Source organism: Physeter macrocephalus, chromosome 7, assembly GCF_002837175.3.
Source record: "Physeter macrocephalus isolate SW-GA chromosome 7, ASM283717v5, whole genome shotgun sequence".
Lineage (NCBI taxonomy): Eukaryota > Metazoa > Chordata > Mammalia > Artiodactyla > Physeteridae > Physeter > Physeter macrocephalus.
Window position 1 is genome coordinate 79,819,404 of NC_041220.1, and position 20,740 is coordinate 79,840,143.

The 20,740-nt window shown below is 37.4% G+C and overlaps 1 protein-coding gene across 9 annotated transcripts in view; it reads right to left on the minus strand.

The window, feature by feature from the left end:
* WDR19 (WD repeat domain 19) overlaps positions 1–20,740 on the minus strand; it is a 93,197-nt gene that overhangs the window by 66,223 nt on the left and 6,234 nt on the right. For 8 of the 9 annotated variants that reach the window (XM_007102315.4, XM_007102316.4, XM_028492048.2 and 5 more), the window contains exons 5-9: positions 16,511–16,626; positions 12,925–13,040; positions 9,351–9,431; positions 8,073–8,185; positions 7,623–7,796 (exon numbers count right to left, since the gene is read on the minus strand). In XM_007102315.4, coding sequence (XP_007102377.1) covers positions 7,623–7,796; positions 8,073–8,185; positions 9,351–9,431; positions 12,925–13,040; positions 16,511–16,626 — 600 coding nt within the window. Of the gene's footprint in view, positions 1–7,622; positions 7,797–8,072; positions 8,186–9,350; positions 9,432–12,924; positions 13,041–16,510; positions 16,627–20,740 lie in introns of those variants that run through there. The other variant, XM_028492052.2, reaches the window with a different exon arrangement.

Below are 20,740 nucleotides of genomic sequence, written 5' to 3' on the forward strand. Positions count from 1 at the left end.
CATGAATAGTTTGTTCCTTTTTATGGCTGAGTAGTATTTCACACTATGGAATAGCAGGTTGTTTAACCGTTCACCCACTGAAGGACATCTGGATTGTTTCTAGTTTTCGACTATTACAAATAAAGCTGCTATAAACATTCATATTCAGATTCTTCTGTGAACATGTTTTCGTTTCTCTGGGGAAAATGGCCAGGAGTGTAACTGCATGTTTAGTTTTTTTAAGAAACTGCCAAACTGTTTTCCAGAGTACCTGTACCAATTTACACTCCTACCAGCAATGTATGAATGATCCAGTTTCTCCTCACCCTCACCGGCATTTGGTGTTATCGCTACATATTTTAAATTATAGCCATTCCTTTTTTTTTTTTAATTTTTATTTATTTATTTTTGGCTGCATTGGGTCTTCGTTGTCGTGTGCGGGCTTTCTCTAGTTGTGGAGAGCGGGGGTCGCTCAGCAGTTGTGGCGCAGAGGCTTAGCTGCTCCGCAGCATGTGGGATCTTCCCGGGCCAGGGCTCGAACCTGTGTCCCCCGCATTGGCAGGCAGATTCCCAACCACTGCGCCACCAGGGAAGTCCCATAGCCATTCTTTTTAAAAAATATTTGTTTATTTATTTTTGGCTGTGTTGGGTCTTAGTTGTGGCAGGCGGGATCTTTTGTTGCGGCGCACGGGCTCTTTGTTGCGGTGCTCAGGCTTCTCTGTAGTTGTGGCACACAGGCTCTCTAGTTGTGGCTCGAATGCTCAGTAGTTGCAGTGCATGAGCTTAGTTGCCCTACAGCACATGTGATGTTGGTTCCCCGACCAGGGATTGAACCCATGTCCCCTGCACTGGGAGGGGGATTAAGGTGGATTCTTAACCACTGGACCACCAGGGAAGTTCCTAATTATAGCCATTCTTATAGACGTGTAGTGATACCTCACTGTGGTTTTAGTTGGCATTTCCCTAATAGTTAATGATGTTGAACATCTGTTCATGTGTTTATCTACTGTCTGTATATCCACTTTGCTGAAATGTATGTCTTTTATCCATTTCTACTTGGATTGTTGGTTTTTTTTACTTTTGAGTTTTGAAAGAGCCCTTTATGTATTCTAGACACTAGTCCACTGTTGGATATGTGGTTTGCAAAATATCTTTTCTCATTTTGCTGCTTATCTTTTCATTCTCTTAACAGAATCTTCCACTGAGCAAAAGTTTTTAATTTTGATGAAACCTAATTTAGCAATTTCTCCTTATATAGATCATGCTTTTGGTTTCAAATCTAAGAACTGTTTGCCTAGCCCTAGATCCAAAAGATTTCCTGTTTTACACAGTTTTACATTTTACATTTAAGTCCATGATGCATTGAGTTAAGTTTTGATTAAGGTGTGAGGTTTACGTTCAGGTTAATTTTTTTGGTGTATGGATCTCCAACTGCTCTAGCACCATTTGTTGAAAAGGCTATTTTAATTCTATTTAATTACTTTTGCATTTTTGTCAAGAATCAGTTGTGCATATTTGTGTGGGTTTATTTCTGGCTTCTCTATTCTGTTCCCATTAATCTATGGTCTTGATTACTGTAGCTACATACTAAGCTTTAATATCAGGTAAAATTTTATTGTTCTTTTTAAAAGACTGCTGTTAGCTATTTTAGGGCCTATGATTTTGCATATATATTTTAGAATAAGCTTTCTCTATCTACAAAAAACCATGCTGGGGTTCAGATATGAATTTCATTAAATCTATAGATCAATTTGGAGAGAACTGGAATCTTTATTGTGTTGGGTCTCCCACTCTCTGAACACAGTATGTCTCTCCATTTACTTGCATCTTCTTTGATTTCTTTCAGCAGCATTTTGTAATTTTCAGCATACAGACCCTGTACATATTTTGTGAAGTGTGTATCTAAGTATTTTATTTTCTTTGGATTGATTAAAAATTGTAGATTTTAAATTTGGTTTCCACATGTTCATTGTTAGTACATAGACATGCAATTGATTGTGTGTTGATCTTGTATCTTGCCACCCTGCTGAACTCACTTATTAGTTTTAGTTCTAAGAGTTTGTTTGTAGATTCCTTGGGATTTCCTACATAGACCATCATGTCACCTGCAAATAAAAAGTTATACTTCTCCCATTCCAATCTGGATGTGGTTTATTTCTTTTTCTTGCCTTACTGCAGTGACTAGAATGTCTAATATTAGATTGAGTTAGAGTAATGAAAGTGGATATCCTTGCCTTGTTCCCAATCTCAGGGGGCTAGCATTCAGTCTTACTGTAGAATATAATGTTATCTATAAGTTTTTTGTAGATGTTCTTTATCAAGTTGAGGTAATTCCCCTCTATTCCTAATTTGCTGAGAGTTTTTATTATGAATAGGGGTTAGATTTAGTGAAATTTTGTGTGTCTGTGTGTCAATTGATGTGATCATATGATTTTTCTTCTTTGACTGATGATATGGTAATTACATTGATTTTTGAATGTTAAGCCAGCTTTGCATACTTGGAATAAATCCCACTTGGTCATGAGGTACAATTATTTTTTACATTGCTGGATTCAGTTTGCTCAATTTTGTTGAGGATTTTTGTGTCTAAGTTCATGAGAGACAGTGGTCTCTAGTTTTCTTTCTTTCTTTTTTTCATACTATCTTTATTTGCTTTGGTATAGTGTAATACTAGCCTTGTAAAATAAGTTGAGAAGTGTTTCCTCCTCTTTCTGAAGAGATTTTGTAAAATTGGTGCTAATTCTTTTTTAAATATTTGGTAGAATTCTCCAGTGAAATCATCTGGATGTGAAGATTTATTTTTCAGGAGCTTTAAAATTATTATTCAATGTCTTTAATGGTTACAGAGCTAATTCAGATTATCTATTTCATCTGGGTTGAGTTTTGGTAGTTAGTGGCTTTTGAAAAACTGTTTCTTTTTTTTTTGGAATATAGTTGATTTACAATATTGTGTTAGTTTCAGGTACACAGAAAGGTGAATCAGTTATACATATATATATATCCACTCTTTTTTAGGTTCTTTTCCCATATAGGTCATTACAGAATATTGAGTCGAGTTCCCTGTGCTATACAGTAGGTCCTTATTAGTTATCTATTTTATATATAGTAGTATGTATATGTCAATCCCAATCTCCCAATTTATCCCTTCCTTCCCTTCCCCCCTGGTAACCATAGGTTTGTTTTCTACATCTGTGACTCTATTTCTGTTTTGTAAATACGTTTATTGGTACCATTTTTTTAGTTTCCACATATAAGCAATATCATATGATATTTGTCTTTCTCTGTCTGACTTATTCACTCAATATGACAATCTCTAGGTCCATCCATATTGCTGCAAATGGCATTATTTTGTTCTTTTTATGGCTGAGTAATATTCTATTGTATATATGCACCACATCTTCTTTATCCACTCCTCTGTCGATGGACATTTAGGTTGCTTCCATGTCTTGACCATTGTAAATAATGCTGCAATGAACATTGGGGTGCACGTATCTTTTCGACCAACAGTGTAGGAGGGTTCCCTTTTCTCCACACCCTCTCCAACATTTATTGTTTATAGATTTTTTTGATGATGGCCATTCTGACTGGTATGCGGTGATACCCCATTATAGTTTTTTTTTTTTTGCAGTACGCGGGCCTCTCACTGCTGTGGCCTCTCCCATTGCGGAGCACAGGCTTCAGACGCACAGGCTCAGTGGCCATGGCTCACAGGCGCAGCCGCTCCGCGGCATATGGGATCCTCCCGGACTGGGGCACAAACCCGTGTCCCCTGCATCGGCAGGCGGACTCTCAACCACTGCGCCACCAGGGAAGCCCCCATTATAGTTTTGATTTGCATTTCTCTAATAATTAATGATGTTGAGCATCTTTTCATGTGCTTTTTGGCCCTCTCTATGTCTTCTTTAGAGAAATGTTTATTTAGATTTTCCGCCCATTTTTTGATTGGGTTGTTTTCCCTATCTTCTAAGTTGTCAAATTTCTGAGTATAAAGTTGTTTGTAGTATTCCTTTCTCCTTTTAATGGTTTTCAGATCTGTAGTGATACCTCTATTTCACTCCTAATATTGGTGATTTGTGTCTTCTATTTTTGTCATCCTTGCTAGAGATTTATCAATTTTTTTCAAAAATTCCAACTTTTTAATTAATTTTTTTCCTATTTTTTAATTTTCAATTTTTGCTCTTTATTACTTTCTTCCTTCTGCTCTGGTAATTAATGATGTTGAGCATCTTTTCATGTGCTTTTTGGCCCTCTGTATGTCTTCTTTAGAGAAATGTTTATTTAGATTTTCCGCCCATTTTTTGATTGGGTTGTTTTCCCTATCTTCTAAGTTGTCAAATTTCTGAGTATAAAGTTGTTTGTAGTATTCCTTTCTCCTTTTAATGGTTTTCAGATCTGTAGTGATACCTCTATTTCACTCCTAATATTGGTGATTTGTGTCTTCTATTTTTGTCATCCTTGCTAGAGATTTATCAATTTTTTTCAAAAATTCCAACTTTTTAATTAATTTTTTTCCTATTTTTTAATTTTCAATTTTTGCTCTTTATTACTTTCTTCCTTCTGCTCTGGGCCTATTTTGCTCTTCTTTTTCTAGTTTCTTGAGGTAGGAACTTAGCTAATTGATTTGAAATCTTTTCTTTCCTGTGTATGAATTTATACTATAAATTTTCTTCTCAGAAATGCTTTAGCTGCCTCTCATATACTTTGATATGTTGCATTTCCATTTTCACTAAGTTCTATGTATTTTTTAATTTGCTTTGAGATTTACTCTTTGACCCATGAGTTATTTGGAAGTAGGTTGTCTACTTTCCAAGTGTTTAGAGAATTTCTTGTTGTCTTTCTGCTACTGATTTCAAGCATGATTACATGATGGTTAGAGAACACATTTGGTATGATTTCAATTTCAATTTGCTGAGGTTTGTTTCATGGTCCAGGATATGGTCTACCTTGGTGAATATTCCATGGGTGCTTGGAAAAAATGTGTATTCTGTTGTTGTTGGGTGGAGTGTTCTGTAGATGTCTGATAGGTCTGGTTGGTTTACAGCACGGTCCAAGTCTGTTGAGAGTTTAGCTAAGCCACACCATGATGTAGCTGCCTTGGCATCTACTTTGGCCAAGGGGCTTGCAGGGACCTTAAACTAACACTAGTCCTTCCTGCACACGCATGCCCTACATAGCAGCCCACAGTCACAAGAAAATGTAAGTTCCTTATGTGACTTCACCAATAGCCCTTGTGATCAACAGTCTCCCCTGCCTCTACCTTACCTACCCAGCTATTTACCATTACTGTTGCTTTTCTTTTATTCTTGATGTTCCAAATTTCCTTCTGTCATCTGTTTTCTTCTATCTGAAGAACTTCCTTCAGCAATTCTTTTAGCGGAGGTGCACTGGAAGTAAATTCTCTTCATTCTCCTTCATCTGAGAATGTTTTTATTTCACCTTCACTACTGATGATATTTTTACTGGATAGAGATAGAGGTTTGGTTAACAATTCTTTCAGCACTTTAAGAATGTTGTGAGTTTCCTTCTGACCTCTATGTTTTATGGTGAGAAATCTGCTGTCATTCAAAATGTTCTCTGGCTGCTTTCAAAATCTTTTCTTTGCCTTTAGTTTTTAGCAGTTTGATTATGATGTGTCTGGGCCTAGATTTCTTTGGATTTACCCTTTTGGGATTTGCTGAGCTTCTATAATATATAGGTTTATGTCTTTTGCCAAATGTGAGAGTTTCCAGCCATTATTTCTGAGATTCTTAAGACACAAATGTTAGACCTTTGGTAGTTTCACAGGTCCCTGAGGCTCTGCTCATTTTATTTTTTTTCCAATCGTTTTTTCCTCTGGGTCTGAATGGATATTTCTGCTGCTCTACCTTCCACTTCACCAACTCTTTTACTCTGTGATTTCCATTCTGGTGTTACATACACTGCATTATTTTTTCAGTCCTAGAATTTCCATTTGGTTCTTCTTTATAGGCTCTATTTCTTTTCTGAGACTGTTCCCATCTGTTTTGAGAATGCTAGCCCTTACTTCTTGGAGCATTTTTATAACAGCTGCTATTTGCATCATCTTGGCATTGCTGTCTTTTGATTGCCATTTCTCAAGTGAGTTGAAATTTTCCTGATTCTTCATATAAGTAATTTGGGGTTATATTCTGGACATTTTGAATATTATGTTATGAGACTCTGTCTTGTTTAAATCCCACAGAGAAGGGTAATTTCTTTTTTCTTTTTTTAAGCAGGCAATCAGCCCAGTTGGGTTCAGGCCACACATTTTTTTTTTTTTTTTGCGGTACATGGGCCTCTCACTGTTGTTGCCTCTCCCGTTGCGGAGCACAGGCTCCGGGCGCGCAGGCTCAGCAGCCATGGCTCACGGGCCCAGCCGCTCCGCGGCATGTGGGATCTTCCTGGACCAGGGCACAAACCCGTGTCCCCTGCATCGGCAGGTGGACTCTCAACCACTGCACCACCAGGGAAGCCCCAGGCCACACATTTTAACCAGGCTTCTGTGGGTTATGATTTCAATGTCAGTTCCACTTCCAAAGCCTTTGCAGTGGTACTCGGATATGTCCCTGTATGCCCTACTCTTTGGCCAGTATAGGACATGGGCTATGATCTAACCCTTATTTCAGTTCTCAAAGTATTTGGTGTGTGTTTAGGATGTGATACACACAGCTCAGGGATGAACCTGGGAGTTCATACATATCTTTATAGGGTTGCTTTCCAGAGTCTCTCCTTCTCCAGGACCTCCCTGGTATATTCTGGTTCCCTGGGGCTCTCCTTTTTGGTCTTCCAGCAGGAGAGTTGGGGCTCTAGTTGCTCTGCTCTGCCTTGTACCTCCTACAATTGTGCCTGCAGCCAAGTAGTGAGAGGACAGAGAGAAAAATAAAGAACAAGGGTATGCCCCACCTTCTCGGGACCACAGCTCCTTCAATTGGAGAGGAACGTTACCCTCCCTCAGAGTTTTAGGTGCCTGTGGGTCCTTGCTGTCACTGCCATGGCGAGACTGCTTGGTGGCTGGGGCATGAGAGAACAAAGAAAGAAAAAAAGAAAATTGGGGGATTTCCCCAACTCTTTCTGAGTGTTAGGAGTTCTCTTTCCTGCAACTTGAGCCAGAACTAAAGGGCTTCTCTCAGAGTTCTCTCTCTCTGCCCCGGTGCTTACATCCAGGGTCCAGGTTTCAGGCTGCCTTGAGTCCTGGCTGAGAGAGACCAGAAGACAAATGGGAGACTCACCGCTGGCTCAGTGATACTTCAAACGCTGGCCTTCTTCTCCAATCTGCCTGCTACTACTTACTTTTCAGAGTCCTTAAATAGCTGTTCCATGGATTCTGTTCAGGTTTTATGGCTGTATTCAGTGAGAGTGACAGGGTGGAGTGTGCTTACTCCATGTTACCCAGAAGTGCCTATTTTATTTTTAAGATTGATTTTCAAGCATACTCCATTTTAGGTTTTGTATTTAGTACGCATTTAGTATTTTAGGTATTACCCCGAGTGTTAAAGGCAGAGGTAAAGGCATGTAAGGAATTTTCAATTACAAACATATTCTAACAATGCAACTATGGTTGATAGATTCATATTAGTTAACAATGTCTTGAATCTCTTGAATATTCCTTATATAAGCTTTCCTGGGAATATGTGAATATAACTTACCAGTTATCACCACATGTAGCAGCTTTGTTAAGGGTCTGTGATACTGCAATACTGGTTAGACTATCTTTATGGTCACGAGCCTGAAATATCTCTTGACCGATCTCTCGAATATGAGTGGAAATGACCACAAAAATTCCACGTGAAAAACCAATCAAGATGTAGCCATCACCATACCTATAGTAACGAAGGCAATAATACAGTAAAAAGGGAGATTAACTATCATTTGCAATACAGTAAATAAGCAAATACCTTAAAACTAAGGAATTAGAGAATATAATTTATCAAGGGGCTATTTGCCAGATAATATGCTAGGTAGTTCCACATAATAAATCATAGACTATAATCCAGAAAATGTTACATAGAGAAGTGAAAATGCTACAGACAAAAATTAAATATAATTAGTAAGGGAAAACACAGGGGTATCCTTCTGTAATGAGCTTTTGTACATACCAACTATAGCAGACAATGTTGCCGTAGCGCTGCTGAAACTCCAGATCAATTGGGCTATCTGGTTCATTCAGGTTAAAAAGAAACAAAGTTTTCTTGCCAACCACTACACTTATCTGCCAGAAAAGAAAAGAGATTATGAAATGAATTACTCAGCACTTCATGAAAAGACTAATAAGCAAATCCAAAGAGCATAAACCTAATTTAGAAAAACAATGAGCCAAATTTAGCATGTTAAATGTTATAATTCGTAGGGTAACAATGTGACTAACTCAAAACATTTGTAACATTTTACTAATATACAGTCTGGGAAGGATCCTTGGCTTCACATATATGCAATACACCCTTGGAAATACACCAAAATAACTCGATGGAATAACTTTTAAAAATTCTCTGTACCTCTGAGTCCTGTGCAGTACAGGAAGGTAGGTCTGACATAGTTCCATTGAAACTGAATTCATATCCGGAGTATAGAGTCTTCTATCCTAAGGCCGTCTGATTTTGATTTTGGGCTATCTGGGATTACAGGTCCACACCTGTGTGGATAATCTAGCTCGGCTTTTTATATCATTACTCTTCCCATCACCTGCAGGGTACTGGTCAGTGTGGCTAGACTACTATCCCGCTGTTACAAGTTGGTACTTAACTATAATTCTCAGTTGAGGGTCTAACTGTGTTGGGGAAAGAAAAGAGTGCATTACTTATTTGGGCTCATTAGGGTAATGGATAGATATATGTAAAGAGAAACACTTTGATATATTTCCTTGATTCTAAGATGCTACCAGTTAGGAGTTATTATCATTTTAATAATAGCTTTTTGAGAAATAAAGGAACATTACTTCATTAAATATATTCTTGTTGATTGTGAAAATCATCTGGATTTCAGAATGTTAAAATGTGGCAGGGAAAACAATCTAAGGTATTAAAAAAATAAAACTATAATTTCCAGAGCTCTGGTCCCCACATCTGATAGAGTGAAAATTTTAAAAAAAAGATAGAGAAATCAATACTCTTGCTTTTCAAGGTGCCCCCACTGTTTTTGCTACCATAAGAATAAGAAGAGCAGCAAGTGTAACAGGAAACTGTCCTCACTTGCTGTAATATTAGGTGGCAGCAGAAAAAACATTTAGGCCTGAGAAACTGGGGCCTGCATTGGTTTAATAAGTGAAGGACTATAATTTATTTATCACTATAGATTCTGAACCATACTAGAAAAGGAGACGGAATATCCTAAAAAATTACCAAAATAATTTGGGCCTAGATTTGATTTAGAACTCTTACTGTGCTTTCAGCAGTGGAGGTTCGGTCATCAGTCTTCATCATGGAAAACTGCATGTCGCCAGGCTCTGATCTCACTGGTGTCTGCAAGGGTGAAAATACTATCACTATGAATAAACCCCAAACTCAAATTCATTCTATTACTAAAACAGGTAACTTGCTTTCATTTCTGTTACACGTTGGACTAACAACCTGAAAATCTCACTGCTACAAACTTCTAGAAATTCTGGATGAAACTGAACACGTATCTTATTAAATGGCTAAGATGAGCTTGAAAGAAGGTTAGGAAGATTTCCAGCGACCAGAAGCAAAGATTAAATTGAAAACCAAAGTGTGTGCAGAAACTGATGCTGCAGATATCCAGAGCAGCAGCTGGTAAAGGGAGACAATAAGGAAGCCCATTTGGCTCAAGCTGGGCTTTGGGTCAGAAAAAATTCTTTTAAAATCAAAGACTTTCCCTCCTATGCTCATTGTGGTCTAAGGTCCAAAGTTATACTTTGACTGGTCTAGAAACTCCCTGCAGTGTTTGGCCAAAACAAATCTAAATCCTCTTCAAAGGCTGCAAAAAACTTCCACGGTCAAGCCCTGCTGGAGATGAGCTCACAATTCAAAATGAGAAAACTCAGAAACAAACAATGGATCAAGAGGTAGAGTCACCAGATCTAAAAAGAACAGAATTATCAGAAAGAGATCATAAAATAAATACATTTAAAATGGCTAAAAACATAAAAGGACTCATAAATATAAGAAAAGACAACACTTTCTTTAAAAGTCCAGGCAGATTTTAAAAAGAACTACAAAGTACTTTCTACAAATAAAAATTAGAGCCATTAAAATAAAGACTCAATGGGATGGACAGAAGATTAGACAAATTTGAAGAAAGAATAAGTTAACTGATTTGAGGAAATTATCCTGAAGATTGCAAAGAGTGACAAAAAGAAACTGAAAGAGAGATCAAGAGATATAAGAAGACCCAACATATGTCTAACAGTTGCTCTGGAAAGACAGAATAGAAAGGGCGAGAGGTGAATTTCAAAGAGAGAATGACTAAGAACTTTTCAGGATTGATGAAAGACAGCAATCTTCAGATTCAGGAAGCAAGACAAGTCCTCAGCAGGATAAATAAAGATAAATCCACACAAGTTACAATGGAGTGCTTTGCAGAATAGCCAAGTCAAAGCAATGCAGAGAAAATACCAGACAAAACAATACTTATAACATATGTTTTGTTTACTGCATCATAACTTAAGTAGTATGCCAAATTCTGGAAGCATAGTTCTTGGGGATTAAAAATGGGAAATAGTTGTCTTGTATGTTAATAATGGCTCAGTGGTAGTGGCTTCCTTGGATGTTACGTGTGGAAAAGTATTCTAAGGTCTTGATTCAGTGAAGAAAAAAAATGCCAATATCTACTGATGATGTGTGATATGGATACAAGAGGGGGGACCTGTAGCATTCTAATTCTAAAGGACACCAATATAGATGGATCAAAATTACAAGGTTTCTAGAAACTATTTTTTATAGTAATGCTATATATATATATTTTTTTTTTTTTTAACATCTTTATTGTAATGCCATATTAACCTTCCTTAAGAACCACTGTAATCAAGCTATGGTCTGCTCAACATGATTGAGTTACTTCTATCTCACTTTCAAAGCTTTCCAGATACAAGAACCAACTTTCTTCTTCAGACTTATCTTCTATAAATTCTCAATCAAAGTCCAAATCTTCAGTCAGTCCAGTCTGGAATAAGCCATGAACAAGCTGTAATGTTTTTCCTCTTATCTTTGTTCTGTTCTGCTTGGAGTGAATGATGGCGACTGCTAAATGTCTTACAACATGCATTAAAACAAGTTTTAGCAGGGCACATGATCACCTAGGCAGACTAAATTTGCAGCTTCCCTGGCAGTAGCAAGGTGTGACCATATAACTAGGTTCTGGTCATATGATATGAATGGAAGTTATGATTGCGTCTTCCAGATTAGGTCGTTCACAAATTTCTTGCACTCCACTTCTCTTTTTCCCTTGCCTGAAGCTGAAATGAGGTGCTGGTATGCTTGCTTTAACCATGTACATGAGGGCAAAACACCCTAGAAAATGGCAGAACAAAAACATGGAAGGAAGGGAGGGAAAGGAAGAAAGGGGGACTTTATACAACCTTGAGAAGCAGAGATACATAGATGACATGCTTACCCCTCTCTGTTTTATGAGAAAAAGAAAGAGGAAAAACCACCCAAACTACCATATTCTTAGAGTCCTTGTAATTTTGGGTCTCATTGTTACAATAGTTTAGCCGATATCCTGACTGATTTAGATCATCTTTTCTCTTACAGATTCACAATCCAACTTTCATCTATCTCCTCTATCTCACAAATGTTTTAGGACTTGTAAGCTATATCACACAATTTGATAATCATATAAGACAATATATGTTTTATCATGATTAGTTTTCTCTTCTTGAGAGTAGGGTGCCTATGGTGGGCAGCCTCTAAGATGGTCTGGAACGATCCTCACCTCCTGGTGTTCATGCCTTTGTGTAATCCCCATCCCAGCCCCTCAGTGTAGGCTGGGCCTAGTGACTCACCTCTAGAGAACAGAATACAGCAAAAATAATTTTGAGATCAGGTTATTTATTAACGATTGCAGCTTAAGTGTTGAATGACTATTCTCACTCTCTTGCCAGCTGCTTTGTTTTGGTCCCCAGTCAAGCCTTCAGATAAGATTGCAGTTCAGACTGATAAAATGATTGCCAACCTCATGAGAGACCCTGAGGCAGAAGCACCCAGCTTAGCTGCACCTGGATTCCTCATCCACAAAAACTGCAAAGCAATGTTTGTTGTTTTAAACTGCTAAGTTTTGGGGGTAATTTATTATGCAGCAATAGATAGTTAATATAGGGCCATATTTCTTATTTCTTCTGTAGTCATATTTCATATTTCTTCTATAGTACATAGCACAGTGCCATGTAACTAGCAGGTATTCAAAAATGTCAATATTGCTCTAGAAGTAATAAATCATAAGCCAAGTCATCCAAAGTGAAATTTTGCCACTGGTGAGCTTCTATAGCTATGGGTAATACAAATTCCCTTGAGAGGAGCCTCTGAAGATCTAATCAATCTTGGGAAATTTGAACATCAGTAAAATTTAATCCTAAAATTAAATTTAATTAGAATTAGTTTGGAAGCAATTTAACATATCAGCTAAAGGAGTGGGCTTTAGAATCAGGCAGCTGATTACATTACCTGACTCTGAGTCCAGTTGTTAACATTTACGCCGTAAATATACATATATAAAATAAGAGTTATTTCACAAATATACTGTTTGACCATAACGACGGAGCTGATAATCCATGCTAATACTAGCCAATGGGAAATGTACAAAGGAGGATATTTGGATAAAGTATTCATATTAAAGAAAAATGCCCTAATACATTAAAAAAATTTGATGTTTAGAATGTGAAGTTATTGTATACATATCTCACATAGAGATTTTTAAATTTTATAGATCAGTTTGATAGACAAACTTTGTTTTGGAAGAAAATTTGAATATAGCAGACCAGAGATGTTACTGTATTACCTGTCTTATCGTGTCACCTTCCTGATTACTAACTGTAATCATTTTATCTTCACCACCTAAAGCAAGCATGTTTTCTGCATTCCAACATCCACATGTGATTCTCTTAGTATGTTTTCCTGAAAAAGAGATGATTTTTGTACATATTGATTTCTCAAAAAAAATTTTAGATATCTGTGATGTTAATCTGAAAGTTTAGGTAATATACTACGGAAATTAAACAGACAAGAAATATAAAATCTCATCAAAGCAGTTAGTGTCTAAGCAACCTTATTTAAAACAGTTTATTACCAAGTTGTAAATCAAGATAAGGGCATATGAGGGCAATCCTGTTTTCCAATTTTTTATGTGCATATGAGCATAGGTCCTAACATAAAAAGATATTCCACCACTTGACAAGTTTGTTTGTTTACCATATAACCAAACCTATCACAATAATGTCTTAAGCACAAAATGTGCTTAAATCTCAAAGCACCGAAGCTATCTCTACTATATTCAGCTTCACAGTGTGGGAGACCCTTGGCATAAGCATATTCAACATTACAGTTTTGACTATTCGTATATAACTAAAGGACATACAATGATTCATGATAACACTGAGGTACAAATCTGAATGCACCTTAGTGAGACTTGTGTTAAGAATTGACTCATTTAGCTAGTGAGGGATATTAGATAGCCACTAAGTATCAGGACTTTTTTTATTAAGCAATCTAGACAGTGCAAAAACCACATTTTGGGGTGGAAATTGCATGCTTGACACTGAGGGCATTTGTTGAAGGTCCTGGGATAGATAAATACTCAAGAGCCCCAAGGTTAATTAAGTATACAGATTCTGGAGGCAGACTGCCTATTTTGAATAAGTGGCTCCACCACTTACTGCAAAACCATGGGTAAGTGACTTAACCTTTCTATTCCTTAGTCACATCATCCAAAAATTGGGGATAATAGTAGGAGCTCTCTCATAGGGGTTGAGGATCAAACGAGTTAAAGCACTTAGAAGAGTGCCAGGCATATAGGAAATGCCATATAAATGTTAGCTATTTTAGCTGTTATTGAGACAGAGATCATGTTTGTTTTATTCATGTACCCCTTACAGAACCTAATACAGTATGTATGCAGAAGGCAGGCTCTAAATAAATAGTCATTAAGTGAGTAGACCCTGAGGCCAGAGTGTGCCGAGTGTGTTAGAGGCTCAGGTAGGAGGACAGTATAGTTGTGAAGTCCCGGAAGATGGGTAAGAGATGAAGTCAGAGAGTCGCCAAGGGCCAGGTCACAGAGGGCTTGGCTGGCCACAGTGGGGGCTTTGACCCTGGGTGACATGGAGAGCCACTGGAGAGTTCCAAGCAGAAGGGTCACTGTGGCCTCCGGGTTGAGGATATTCTATAGCAGGGCAAGATCTGAAGCAGGGAGATCAGTTAAGATATTCCAGAAATTCAGATCAAAGACGTCTGAGCCCCACACCATGGTGGCAGCAGTAGAGGTGATGAGAACAGTCTTGATTCTGGAGATATTTGGAGATAGATCCTACCAGATTTTCTGGCAAATTAGGTATGGAACGTAGGAGAAAGATAAGGGTCAAGGATGACGATAAGGTTTGGCTTAAATATCTAAAAGGATGGAATGCCATCAATGATGAGAGGGAAAACTATTGGTTTTGGTGATATTAAATTTGAAGTGTTTACTAGAAATCTCATTGGAGATGTTGAGTAAGCAGCTGGATGTATGAGTCTGGAGTTTGGAAGAGATAAATATGGGACTATAGAGGTAGTATTTCAAATTAGAAGACCAGAGCACAAAAGTGAAGGGAACATTCAGAGAAGAGACTGGGATATAGGAGATTTTGCTGATCATAGATTAAGTGGCTTAAGTGGTACACTGGAACTGGGTGTCCAAAGTAATGGGTGTTAGAAGGGAAAAAAGGAGTACATGAAGAGAGGTGGAAAGATGCCAAAGACAAACTTCTTTCTATACCCAAGAAAGGGAGAAGAAAATCTCTCCTTTTCTTCTAGACCTCAGAATTCAGGTTAACCTTAACTTCACTGATAACAGTTAACATGTTTTGTGTGCATACTTAACATTGTTCTGGGCACTTTACATGTACTGACTCATTTAATTAGTATTAACTTACAGTTACCATACCATGGCCACTGAAATGTAAATCATGTTATTGGGAGACTGGCAATATTAGGTACACTGTGAACAATGAAATTCATGCATGTTAGAAGCATACAAAGTGAGAACTGCCTATATCTAGTCTAGTTCAAGGAAATAAATCAGAGCATGACAAAACAAGGTAACAGACATTAGCTACTGTAAAAACCATGCATTTGTGCAGCTGCTATTGGAAGTGAAATGCCTTGGTTTCAGGAAAGTAAATTATTTCAAAGGAAAAAAAGCAGAGCCACAAATCACAACTAACTCTGAAAGAGGCAGCTAAAGGACCTAAAATATATAATTAGCCTGAATCTCTTCCATTTTACACAGTGAATTAAATTAGCTGAGATTAGAATCAATATTCATATTAAATACAAAGATCACATATAAAATCCTGTATATATGACAGATACCGACACAAAATAATCATGCTTTGACAAATTATTTTCTTATACCTCAAGTGTCAAAATTTCTAGGGCTTATAAAGTTAACTGGTAGAATATACCTGTAAATGAAGTGGGATATAGAAAATGCCTACTTAAGTCAAACAAATTAATTTATATGGTGAAAGCAGAGTTTTGTAACTCAAAAGTTTGTAGTTTAATTTTTCAGATGGATCAATGACATAACTGTTTAGCTAGAGCACTAAAAATATTCCTATGAAAGATATACATATATGTGAAAATAATTTGAAATGAACAAGTGTCCTTAATTGAAAGGCACTTTCTCAAGTATTCTGTGGGCACTATTATCTCCAGGATTTAATTCTTTCATTAGTGGTAAATTATAATGGCCACCTGTATGTAATTAAGCCCACTGTTTCACCATTCACCAGCATGATGTTACAATAATTGAAAAGAATTGATACTGTTTCCTCCGGGGAGTCCCAGGGCAGATGCTAGGTGACCAGAGGCTGGGGGAATCAAAGAGACTGAACCAAGAAGGTCAAAGGATTAAACACACATACCCTCCAGTCATATACCCTGAGGGAAATATAACTCGAAGTCCACTCCTAGACTAAATTGGTGTTTGGAGAGAGTGAGGGGTCAGAATTAGGAATCTGGATATACTCTGTCCAAGAAGCCACCAAATGTTTTAGCCCATCTACTAATGTGTTGATATGCATCTGAGCTATTCTGAGCTATGCCAGAGGCACAATCTGGGTGAGAAAGGGACAGATGGAAGCCATGCTATTAATGTGCTGGTGTCCAAAGGCACAGGCCCACCCTAGGGCAACCTGTTACATAGCCTGGGAAATTCTTAGTAGGTAGTGAAGATGGATCTTCTAGTGTAGATAGATGTATGGCTTGATCGGGTAAGTCTTAATTTTAAACTACAAAATTTCTCTTGCAATATCAGGGAAATCTGAGGTGGTAAAATTTCCATTTATGTAAAGCATCTCAAATATTTAGCAGTGTTTCCAGCTACAACCTACCAAGGACAGGAATCTTTCGAGATGTCTGACGATTATAAATAAGCAAATTTCCTTTAACAGTTCCAACAGCCAGGAAACTTCCAAATTTTGACCAAAGAAGGAAAGACAATTGATCCCTGTAACATTAAGATACAAATTACTAAACAATTCACAATTATAACCCCCTAAGTAGTCCTTTTAAAAAGTACTTCATGAATAGTTTTAACATCTACTTAGAAGCTGAAGTACAAAATTACAACTTAATGCTTTAGGACAACGAAGAAGTGCTAAAGACATTCTGAGACATTATAAAATGATCTTAGGTGAGGGAGACTTAAAATACAAATGTATTGATGAATATAGGCTTCAATTCAGTCATGATGGAATCTCAAATTTCATCAGATGACTCATGATGAGACACTTATTAATTTGCCTACTAATGATAGTTGTAACTCTAATTGTGGTAAAAATCTTCATGGATGATAACATCTCATGCTTTAAAAAAAAGTAGGGTCCAACTATATGATATACTAAATTGGAAAAATCATTGGGAATTCATGATTCATGAAAAAGGACATACATTTTCCAGCTCTGTTAAGAGTAGCTCAGAAGGAGGCAGAAGGCACGTTTGCCTACCACCAGTTCTTACTGTGCATTCTAGGATCCATAGGTTGAACTTTTATACAATCCTCTACTAAAGGGAATCAAGACTCCTTGGAGAGTAGCTCATTTATATATTGAGGAAAGAAATCACAATGGATCTAGAAAAGTGGTTATGAAAATACAATCCCAGGACCAGCATCATCACCTGGGAACTTCAGAAATGCTAGTTCCCAAATCCCACCCCTGTCCTACTGCATGAGAAACTGGGGGTGGTGCCCAGCTGTCTGTGTTCGCATAAGCTCTCCAGGTGATTCTGATGCAGCTAAACTTTGCGAGTCACTGATAGATCAAGCTACTGTTTTCAGAAAGCAACACAGCTTTCAAGAATGTTGAGGGCAGTAATAAAAGCACAAAAGAGTCAGCTTAAAGGGGACTCCTCTGGCTAAATTACGGGAATTTGAGCATTAAAAATTATATATTTAATTGAAACAAGTTGAGTGTGTGAAAGGCCATAAAACCTAATGATACTTGGAAGACAAAAATTCACTTAAAGCATACGAAAAGTTAGTTGTAATAATAAGTGAATGTAATAAAATGTTTAGCTAAAAATTAATTTTAATAAGAAGTATTAATATACCAGGCTGCTAGCTTTCTTCAATTGAGTAGATATTTACAATTATTGAATATATTAAGTATACAGTATACTTTATAAAAGATATTAAGTACATATTTTATAAAAAATAAATATGCATTTGTTTCTCAGTTTAAGTAGGTACAGCAGCCCTGAGAATATGCCTCTCAGATCTCCAACTATAGAAAGTGTAACCGACCAAGGCCCCCAGCTGCTAGGCACTGGAATCCATCACCTCAACATGCTGGGACCACACCTTCCCACGGGCTGCTCCCAGACAATGACTGCGCATGGCAGGGGTCCTGCTGAGGCCCATTCCTGGGAGGCACAGGACTCCTTTGATGGTAACCTTGGCTCAGACTGGGCCTAGCTGAACTTTTTAGAACTGTGCTGCGGTCCCAGATGTTTCTACCTCCCTTTCTTTCTTCCCTCTCTCCTTTACAAGGGTCAGACGTGCACTGTGGTCTGACGGCTCTTCTAACCTCTTCTCCCTCTCTGTTCCCTCACAGATATTTCCTGTGATAAACACCTTACACATTTAATCCCGTTTTGGAGTCTGCTGCTCAGAAAACATGAATTTAAAAAACTGGAGTGAGCTAAATAGTACCAGAGAAAAGAGAAACTATATGACAAGAACAAGGTCTGATTAGCAACTGTGGTCACATATAGTAAGAGTAGTGTAACAATATTAGTCCAGTCAATAGTTGATCAGTACTAACAGTCACACAACAACCAACTAGAAAGAGGGTTAAATAGTGTATTCCAAGAAGATCAAGTAATCAAATGTCTTCAAAAGAAGAGTTAACTGAATGGGCTTTATCTTTCCTCTCTTAGGAGATAAGACCTCTAGAAGGTCCTACAAAGTACAGTAAGATCCCAAGACATACATATGTTTCCAATTATGCTAACCGATCAGGCCAACATATAATAATCACACATATTTCTGGCCAAGAAAAATGTAATGAATATATTATTTTAGGAAAATGCCCCTGGCTACAAAAAAAGGCAACCTATGTGAAAGGCACAGGTTTGTAAAATTCTGGCTGATATGACAGTTGAAGGTCAATTAGAAAAGAAGCTGAGTAGGATGACCAGTACTCAGGTGTGAATGGCCTTGGGAAAAGCAACCATGTCCCATGATCCAACCAAGAATCAATTGGTTGATGAACCAGATGTTGTACTCAGAGTTTCTCTGAAAAGATTGCTGTATCCCAGGTAAAAAACTAAATGATTACTGCTGTAGGCCTAGGTAGGATCAGGGTAAGTACCACTATAATCTTAAAAAGGTATAAAAAATACATTTAGTAAAAATGATGAAATAAATTCAACCCATTGTGCTAACCTAATAATTTAAGATAGTTAAGTGGCATTGCAGTAAGTTTTGTAATAATTATATTTGATGCTTTGTGAATTATTTGTGTTTGAAGTACACAGAAGAATCTAATCAGATTAAATTGGTAAATGAAATTTTAATTGTTTAAAGGACACAAGTTTGCAAGATATTTAAGAAAATTTTGCAAACTTGATATTCAAAATTGTTAACTATCATGATGTATTAGATTGATCATTAACAAAAAAACAAATAGTAGTAGGTATACCTTTCTATAGCCAAAGGCCTTTAGACATTAAATATTAGTAGCAGCAGTAAAACACCCTTAATTTTACCTTATTGATAATTACAATAACATCTACTGTTCCCTCAGTTCTTATTTTGGTGCCTGGCCACTGCATACAATTAACTATCACAACAATCCTGAGATGATGTGAGAAAATGGAAGTGGGGGAAGATAAGACAGTGGAAGGCAGAGCTGCCAATTCGAAACACCTGGGACTAATTATGCATTTTTCTCTGGGTCAGGATGTGGCCTCACTGATGCTCAATTTGGTTCAAGAAGCAGTACTTGATGTTTATAAACATCCTCTTGAATGGAAGCACACAGGGTGTGTAAAATCCTTCTGAAAAGTGATGTACAGAAGTGTTGAAGGACAGAGCAAGAAATGAAGGTTCTCAGACCTAGCAAGACTGGATGTTAGTCAGACACTATTGCCTATGGATGCATGTCTCATGCGTCACTTTGGAGGGTCAAGAGAACCTGCGCTAAGGTGATGTTTGGTCCTGCTCTGTTATTCCTTGGTAAGTAAGTTGGAAAAGTATAGTCTAATCTTATGGTATGTGTGTAATCTCTTCCTGCCCACCTGCAGGCCACATGATCCCATGAAGCAGATTATTATTACTATACACTCTTTACATATATGAAGAAACTGAGGCTTAAAGAGAGGTTAAGCAACTTGTCCAAGGTCAAAATTGCAGTTTTAGCTGTAAATACCGATAGGTTTTTCTTTTCCATATGGAAAAATGGTTTCCCTTTTAGCAGAGACCTGCAATTTATTCTGCCTGCCCAGGATTTTTCCCACTTGTGAACTGCCCCATCCTCACTCCACTCTTCACTGGGTAGGATTATCAACCCCATGGCCCTGCCTACTGTATTCAGAGACCTTCTGAAGAAATGAGTGGACACTAGTAATATGATAGGGGCATGCTCTTTCCTCTGGCATAACTTGCTGTGAAGAATGGTATAAGCTGATACCTGCCAGTAGCCATCAAAAGAGTCTGACTTATATAGGATGGATAAACAACAAGGTCCTATTGTACAGCACAGGGAACTATATTCAATATCTTGTGATAAACCATAATGGAAAAGAATATGAAGAAGAATATATATATGTTTAACTTAATCAGTTTGCTGTACAGCAGAAATTAACACATTATAAATCAACTACACTTCAATAAAATTTAAAAAAGAGAGAGTCTGACTTAGAAGAAGTCAATACAGAGAAAGGAAGAGCCGAGAGATGGAGACAGTCTTGACTGCATCATTAGAACCCCTAGATGCATCCATGCCTGCAGTCAATCCCATTTCCAGATTTTTCCATATACATTTTCTCTCTTCTTTGGACATTTTAGTCTGTTCCATTGAAAGCAACTTTTTAAGAAGTCATATTTTATAATCATAACA